Below are 9,056 nucleotides of genomic sequence, written 5' to 3'. Positions count from 1 at the left end.
CCAGGCCCTGTGCATGCTGGACCCGTGAGGTCATGAACACCCCCCCGGCTGGCCACCTGCCCACGTCGCTTCATTCGCGGTGGGAAGGAGGTTGGGTAGCACTCCACAGAGGTGAGACACTGGGGAGGAGGGCCTCAAGTTGCCACCCTTGAGTAGGATTTAGAGAGCCGAGACTCAGGCGGACTTGAGGGGCAAAGCCTGTCTCTATTTATTTAATTTATTGAGACAGTCTCACTCTGTCGCCCAGGCTGGAGTGCAGTGGCACAATCTCAGCTCACTGCAACCTCCACCCCTGGGTTCAAATGATTCTCCTGCCTCAGCCTCCCGAATAGCTGGGACTACAGGTATGCACCACCACACCCGGCTAATTTTTGTATTGTTAGCAGAGAAGGGTTTCTCCATCTTGGCCAGGCTGGTCTTGAACTCCTGACCTCGTGATCCACCCGCTTCAGCCTCCCAAAGTGCTGGGATTACAGGTGTGAGCCACCGCGCCTGGCAAAGCCTGTCTCTAGAGGGGAAGTTGAGCACTCAGGGCAGCTGCTGGCCTCGGCTCGCCGTCTGTCTCCAAGAACAGGCCCTCGGCCCCACCAGGAACAAACGCCTTTTGGGATGCTTGGAGAGATCTGTATGTCTCGGAAATTCTGAAAAGAAAAATATTCCAACCCTGAGTCTGTTAGTTTTCCTGAGCCAACTGGAGAAAAGGTGCTTCTGACCTGGAGGTTTTAGGTGACAGCCGGGGACAGCCACCAGCAAGTGGCCTGCTACAGAAGCCGCTCGTACTTCCCAGCAGCCCCAGCCCCAGCAGCAGCTCCTTTGCTGTCTCACCAGCGTGTCCTACACGTGCTTTCCCCTCTCCTGAGTGTTGGGGGAACGTGAACCACAGGTTCACGCACCTCTCAAAATGGGGCCTCCTGTGAAGGTGCGAATGGATCAGGTGTGATTACCATTGTACCTCCGCGTCACCTGAGAGGCCCGTGTTTCCTGGCTGATCCGTTACGCGTATTAGTGCCCTCAGACATCTTTTCACGACCCAGATCACAAGGGGCTGTTTCCATAAAGCAAGTGGAGGCTCTAGGTGTGAAATCTATTCTTTTGCCTTCCCTTCTTTTAGGTGACAGGTTTCAATTTTTTAAAAAGTGGGGTCCTGGGCCGGGCGCGGTGGCTCATGCCTGTATTCCCAGCACTTTGTGAAGCCGAGGCTGGCAGTTCATTTGAGGCCAGGAGTTCGAAACCAGCCTGGCCAACATGCCGAAACCCCATCTCTACTAAAATTACAAAAATTAGCCGGGCGTGATGGCGTGTGCTTGTAATCCCAGCTACTCAGGAGGCTGAGGCAGGAGAATCGCTTGAAGCCCGGGAGGCAGAGGTTGCAGCGAGCCAAGATCGCGCCACTACACTCCAACTCCAGCCTGGGCAACAAGAGTGAGACTGTCTCTCTCACACACACACACACACACAGATTTAATTGGGGAAATTCCTATATATCCTACAGCTGGAAAGCAAGGTATCCTGATGTGGCCCAAATTTTCCTCTCCCCTACCTCTAAGGTCTAAACTACCAAATCAATCAGGCTCCCCCACCCCCCGCCCTGCCCAGAGTACGGGTGCAGCCATCCTCGAATGGCAGGTGAAATGCCCTCATTTGTGAGAGTAAGCCATTATTTTATTTTTGAGACAGTCTCAAGGTCAGGTGACCAAGTGGGAACGAAGATCATAGGAAATTGTCACAAAGGAACAAACCCCACATGTTCAAAGTGAGGATAGGCCGGGCGCGGTGGCTCACACATGTAATCCCAGCACTTTGGGAGGCCCAGGCGGGCAGATCACGAGGTCAGGAGTTCAAGACCAGCCTGGCCAACATAGTGAAACCCTGTCTCTACTAAAAATACAAAAATTAGCTGGGCACAGTGGTGCGTGCCTGTAATCCCAGCTACTCGGGAGGCTGAGGCAGGAGCATTGCTTGAACCCGGGAGGCAGAGGTTGCCTTGCCGTAAGCCTAGATCACCCCACTGCACTCCAGCCTGGGCGACAGAGTGACACTCCGTCTCAAAAAGTAAACAAAGGATGAAAGAGGAAAGATCAGGATCCAAACCTGAGCTGCGGGGCCAAGGGACCAGTGATGTGCCCAAGTTTCTTTGGTGAGAAGCTGAATCATTTAGCTCAGTGGTTCTCAAAACTGAGCCTGCCTCAGATTCACTGGAAAGGCTTGTTAAAGTAGATTATAAATAAAGCAAGCAGGCTGCACCGTTTCGATTCAGGGGGTCTGAGGTGGGGCCTATGACCGGCGTCTCTAACCAGCTCCCAGCTGCTGCTGCTGCTGCTGAACCAAGGAATACACTTTGAGGATCCCTGTCCTAGAGCTTCTGGTATGTCAGCAGTTAAGAACTGTCTGCACACAAGTCAGGTTTTGCCAGGCTAGGCAGGGACAGACAGAGCTGCCACAGCCAGCTACCCTCCCCCTGCATCAAAGGCCATCACAGTCATGACTCCTGGAAGGAGGTTTGAGGCTGTTACATGCCAGTGAGTTACTTGCCAGGTTTTGAATAGCTAATAGCATTTCTGGATAGTGATACTAATGCTGCCCCGGAGCCCTGTCATCTGGATCTCAGCCTGGAAGAGTCTTGCAAGGAGATGGAAAAGCTGCAAAAGTGCAGTGAACTAACTTCAGGCCCATTTCTTTTTTTCTTGCTTTTTTGAGCCGGAATCTTGCTCTATTGCCCAGGCTGGAGTGCAATGGTGCAATCCCGGCTCACTGCAACCTCCACCTCCCAGGTTCAAGCGATTCTCCTGCCTCAGTCTCCCAACCACACCTGGCTAATTTTTTGTATTTTTAGTAGAGACGGGGTTTCATCGTATTGCCCAGGCTGGTGTCAAACTCCTGAGCTCAGGCAGTCTGCCCGCCTCGGCCTCCCAAAGTGCTGGGATTACAGGTGTGCCACTGCACCCAGCCCATTTCTTTTTTGCTCTGGGCCAAGCTCCTATTTTGGGGGAGGCTACTACTCCCAACAGGAGACAGGAAAACAGCTGGGCTGTAAGAAAGGAACCAGCACATCACCAATCTGTCCTTTGTAGGTGCCCCGAATACAAGATACAGCCCCGTGTAAAGTACAGACCTGGGGTTTCTGGGACAAAGATGAACATTCTTATTTTGGTACGTTGCAACCAAAATTGAAAACAGTATTAAGGATTTACCTTCATGAATCCAAGGCCACTGAGCAAGAGGTTCACTCACAGAACAAAGAGGGTAGGGCCCCATCTCTTTTTTTCCCCTCACTTTTGTGGAGAACGGGGTCTCGCTACATTGCCCAGAGGTACTGAACTCCTGGGCTCAAGCTATCCTCCCGTCTCTGCCTCCCTAAAGGCTGGGATTACAGGCGTGAGCCACCGCGCCCAGCAGGGTCCCTTATCTCTAGACTCTGACCCCAAGAGTCTAGTCTTGGGCCTGTAACCGGTCATCCTGGGTTTGACTCTGGCCACAGCAATAGCCATCGTCAGAATGGGCTGCTGGGAGGGTGGGGGAGAGCTGGCCTGTGCCGCAGACGCCGGCCATGGTAAGGGCCCACGCTACGGCACTCCCTCCTCCACCTGGGGGAAAGGGGACAGCAAAGCCAGTCCGGGTGCTGCCCTCAAGAAAAGCAGCTCATCAGGCCCTACTGCCCTCACACCAATTCGTGTCACTCTTTGCGACTGGTGCTACATACAGCCCCACTTTCCGTCAGGATTTCACCTGTGCAAAGGAAGACCCCCCCAAAAAAAAAAATCACATCTAGTTTTATAGGCATTTAATAGTTTACCAATTGGTACAATAAGATTTTTTAATATGCAGAAAACATGAATAAATTTTGTTTTACACAGTCTGAGAGCAACAAATCTTACTGTAAAACACGAGAGCAATATTATATACATTCCTTTACTGATTTTTTTTTAATTGTGTCAATATCTTCAGTGAACTCTTACAATCTGGGGAACTGTTTTCTCAATCACCACCTCTGCAATGTTCATATGAAATCAAGGCTTGCCTTCATGTCAGTGTCAGGATCGACTTTGACTCGAGGAGTCTGTGTTTGTCTCTAACATCTTCAGAGTGAGCTTTAGGGATGCCTGAAGGATAGGCAGTACAAGCAAGCAGCTACTTCCATGATACGGTGGGAAGATAAAAAGGCCCATTCAGTCCAGCCGTGACCTGTAAATCCAGCTTGCCCCCCGCCCACCCCACTGGAAAAAAATCCAAAACCTTTTTCCACCAGTTTTGTACATGTCGCTTCTCTACCAGGAGATTCTTTGTGTCAGCTAGATTAATGAACACACTGGACTTCTATACAGCTGGACAAGAAAGAGTAACCAGTTTAAGTGCCTTTTCCTTCAACAATTTTAACTTCAGTTGCTTAAGGACGATCAAGCCACCAATGTCAACAAAATATCCTTTACTTTTAAATAGTTGTTCTTTAAATAAATTTAAAGAAAATCTATTTAACGAGTGATATTACTGGGAAGTTCACACAGAAACAGAAAGAGGCGGACGGGAGAGCAGGGCACCGGCAGTGGGGAGACGGGGCTTGGTAAATCTAAAGCCAAAGCTTTCCAAAGACTACAGCGAGTGCTCCCCAGCCTGGGACGACTTGCTAACACTAGTGATTTTGAGAGGAGTGCTCTGGGCACACCACTGGTCACACCACACACAGACGAACCAGGATGGTCTTAGTCTCCTAAAGCGCAAGCTGCTGTGACAACAGGCAACTAGGCTCCACGCGCAGTGTCTGAACAGTTTCCATGGCTTGCACTCTCCAGAGCACAGCTAGGATTTCTTGGGCACGTTAGAGATACTTGGGTGGCACTGGAATGTCTGTTTTCACACACACACACACACACAGTCAATAATCATCTGAGGATGCAATTCTACCAGCTTTTTATTTCTTAAATAAGTGGCCAATTTGATTGAGAAAGTGACAAAGCAGCAGTGAACCTCTAAACCAATTAATGAAAGTCCTCTACTTACAATCCAAACCAGTAACCTCATCATTGTCCTTATCCCAGGCAAGGCACAGGGTTAGACAGCAGACAGAGAAAACAGAGAACACAGTCAGAAAGGGCATCAACAGGACAGTGTCAGACAGCAGTGCAGGAAACCTTTGCAAATCTGATTCCAGGTTGTAGACGGACTGCTCTCCCCAACCCCTTCGTTATTAAACAGGGCTCGTTACATGTGGACCCAGTTGTGGGCCATCCCTGAGATTCAATGTTCGCTGCTTCTCACATGGAGGATGTCTGGTAACTGAACTCAGCAGCAGGCTGTGGCAATCTCCCAAGTAAGGATAACTTTGTTTAGAGTAATCGTTTCCTCCTCCTTCTCAACGCAAGTCACTGTGTGCCGCAGGGGAAGACACGCTTGCTTCCTCCTGCATCGGTACCATTCTCCTTTATTGTTCAATTATCTATGAGTGATTTCTAGATGTTGTGGCTTACCCTTAAACAATTCATGCTAAAAATGAATTAAAATACAAGACATTTATACATGTACAAACAAATGTTAAGATGCACCATTTCTATGTATTTATATTTCTCAAAATAGGACAGAAAATAGCAGCAAACAAGAACAAAGATATTTTCCATAGTTTTTGTAGAAAAATCCAGTCAGAAGAGCTAAGGGAGAAAGACTTTTCAATGTAAGCAGGGTTGTGAGGCAATATTGTCCTGAAAATTCACCTACTTGTATGTATTTAAGGAATTAGCTTAATTAAGATGTAATTTTTGTCCTCAAAAATAGCCATTAGTTCTCAAAACTTTCCCTTCCAGAGACATCTCTCAGGAATCTAAAAACAAACAAGCAAACAAACAAACAAAAAGACACAAGCTAGACATAAAGTTGCTTCTAGTTAATAGACGGCCTAGTCTCTGTGTGTATCTACAGGACGTTAACTCTCACCCTTCGTCTTTTGCAGGAACCAAATTTCCATTAAATACTAAAGGGGACATTTAAAAAAATCACATAGTACACAAATGAATAAAATGCAATTCAGAATTTTCTCTCTGTTAAACTGTCACTGTTATCTCATTGTTCTGTTAACTTTTCAAATAACTTCCTTGGGAAAAAAAAAAAAACCTGTTGGTTAGCTAAGCAATGGAATTCTTTATTAAGAACTGACAATGGAACAGTGCTCCAAAAGTCATGGGTAAAAACTCTCTTACACCTACTTGTAACTTTGGGTCAAAATATACAATATATCTGGGCTGTGTAAAATGTCAAGCAGCTAAATTAGAGGGGGAAATAACGGAAGTGATTTTCCTTCGGCTGGAAAAAAATCCCCAGAGTCAGACCTAGTTTTCAGAAGCATTAAGATCAAAAAGGGCTTGTTCTCCAGCATGGCATTCCACAGCAAGATTTATTCTACTTGTCCGTTTTAGCACTTTTCAAAAACCCAGGACTAAGGACGTGGAGGTTGATGTGTATGATACACACATATAGACTTATCCACTTACAGATAGGCCCATATACTTACAAACATTTACATATAAACAAAAGGTGAAAACAGTACATTTTTATGCACGCTCTATTAAACCCTGTCATTTTTTAAAACCTGTAAGTGAAACACAGTTTAAATCAATTATCAGATTCATGTTGAAAAACCAACTGCTGTATTCCTCCCTCTCCTTTCAAATGGGCACACAGAACCTTCTCAGTACTTCTGTCATTATGTAATGCACATTGCACATCCCTAAAAAACACCAAAAACAAATAGTGATTTGTACCATGACACACTCAATGGGAAGATTACATTCTACTTGGAAGTCACATCACTACAGTCTAATAGTATGGAGAATACAACTAGAAGTATGTCTAGTGTGTCAAATAGAAGCTTAAGAGTATGATAGGATTTTTTGACCTGTTTACAAAGCATTAAGACCAAAATGAAATAAATGAGTTGCAATTAGCTGCTGAGATTTTTCTTGAGATTTACAGTCATTTTCTTACATAAATATACCACTAGCCTTTGCTTGATAGGCTGCCAAAACAAATATATCCTACTGATTTGGCAAATGTGTCATGAGAAAAATCCAATGTGTAATCCCCATTCATTACATAGATGGTTCAGAAGATTCTGAATTGTTGCCTTATTATCTAAAATCCTTAAAGATTTATTAAGCACACTTAAGTGATGTTACATAGATACACATTTCAGAAAAAGCCCTAATAACCACCACTTTTCCCCAAATGAGGCCATCAAGTCAGGCACCAACAGATAGCAGAAAGAAAAACAGGAATTAATAACCCAACATAAAATGACACTGTCAACTATTCAGTTTAGTGCCCTAGTTCAAATGATTCAACTTCTGCCTTCTTAGGCCTGGTGTGACCAATGCCAGCCCAGGTTTTTAAACCCCTATGGTACTTCTAGACAACGTATGTAAATTTACAGTATACAATTTGGATTCACCATGCATGAATACTTTGTGTGTAACATTTAATAAGCTCAATCTACATCCAGAATAATTTACATGAAAGGACAATATTTATTTAAACAGAGCTCAATGGGGGTAACCATGGTATCATCAGAGTGCATCCAGAGGAAAAGAGGGAGGAGGGGCCGAAGGAGACGCAATCAACGGCACTCCCACACTTTTACTGTTTGATCTACGCTGCCAGTGACGACATAGGGTGCCGTCTTGTGGAAATCTGAAAGAAAAAGAAACGGTTTATTTAAAAACCACAGTAAGCCTGGGCAACAAACAAAGTGAGACCTCCCTCTCTACAAAATACAAAATTAAAAAAAAAAATTAGCCGGGCATGGTAGTGTGTGCCTGTAGTCCCAGCTACTCGGGAGACTGAAGCAGAACTGTCTGAGCTGGGAAGTCGAGGCTGCAGCGAGCCATGACTGCACCACTGCACTCCAGCCTGGGTGACAGAGCAAGACCCTGCCCGGTCCCCAACCCTCCATCACTCTGAGCCAGACACAATTTTTAATGAGCCACAAAATAAGAAAGCCCAAATACCAGGAGTTTTCAGGTTTCTCCAATATACACACACTCCAAGAAGGTATCTAGTTTGCCAATTTAGTTAGGGAAGCTGAGACTCAATGATCAAAACCTGTATTAACATCTCTACAAACACGCCTGTTCCTGTTTGGCCCATCCCAAATGGTGCTCGAATCTTTTTTTTTCTTTTTTTCTTTTTTTAGAGGCAGGGTCTCACTGTGTTGCCCAGGCTGGACTGCAATGTCTATTCAAAGGTATAATCCCACTACTGATCAGCAGGGGAGTTTTGACCTGCTCTGTTTATGCCCTGGGCCAGATCACCCCTCCTTAGGCAACCTGGGAGTCTCCTGTTCCCAGGAGGTCACCATATTGATGCTGCACTTAGTGCAGACATCCGATCAGCACAGCACACTGTAACCCAGAACTCCTGGGCTCAAGCAATCCTCCAGCCTCAGCCTCCTGAGTAGCTGGGACTAAAGGCATAGCAGGGCTCAAATCTAACAACAAAGAGTCTCACCATATCTATTTACTGAACACTAAGTTCCAGGCATAGCACAAATGCTCCATATTCGTGTCTAATCCTTGAAACAATCCTGTGGGGCAGGCATTAGCTCCACCTTACCGAGGCTTTGGTCCATTATACTTCAGTGTATTTATTAGACTTGACTGTATTCACTATCTTAAATTCCAGATGCAAGTCCAAATGACAGTGAGGATGTTTACTAAAATCAAATACAATTTTCTGAGTTTCTAGTACCTGATAGTACACACCTGCCAGAGGGAAAGGTTGAGGAAGATTTTGTTTGAGAAACAAACTAATAGGGGAGAAAAATTACCCATCAGAGTGTTAAGTATCCTCTTCACAAACTCTGGTTTCCAAAACCAATGTTGTGCAGTGCAGAAAGTAATGTTTTTATTATAAGGCTAACGATACAAAGAGTTAAGGAAAGGAGAATTTAAAACAAAAGGGAGGAATCCACAAAATTTTCATCTGTCTTCTCTATTCTGCTCTGAAAGCACATGGTCACTTCTTACCTGGCAAAGTTCACATGATCATGTAAAACACTGTTACGTCTGGCACTCCAA

At 45.6% G+C, this 9,056-nt stretch overlaps 1 protein-coding gene across 2 annotated transcripts in view; it reads right to left on the bottom strand.

Annotated features, from left to right (window-relative positions):
- Nucleotides 1–3,766: 3,766 nt before the first annotated feature.
- PAFAH1B1 (platelet activating factor acetylhydrolase 1b regulatory subunit 1) overlaps nucleotides 3,767–9,056 on the bottom strand; it is a 107,235-nt gene continuing 101,945 nt past the window's right edge. The window contains exon 11 of one of the 2 annotated variants that reach the window (XM_037987485.2): nucleotides 3,767–7,671. In XM_037987485.2, coding sequence (XP_037843413.1) covers nucleotides 7,598–7,671 — 74 coding nt within the window. In that variant the 3' untranslated portion in view covers nucleotides 3,767–7,597. The remainder of the gene's footprint in view (nucleotides 7,672–9,056) is intronic. The other variant, XM_073004582.1, reaches the window with a different exon arrangement.

This window comes from Chlorocebus sabaeus, chromosome 16, assembly GCF_047675955.1.
Source record: "Chlorocebus sabaeus isolate Y175 chromosome 16, mChlSab1.0.hap1, whole genome shotgun sequence".
Lineage (NCBI taxonomy): Eukaryota > Metazoa > Chordata > Mammalia > Primates > Cercopithecidae > Chlorocebus > Chlorocebus sabaeus.
Note: the sequence above shows the minus strand (reverse complement) of the source record. Positions and strands in the feature narration are given on the sequence as shown.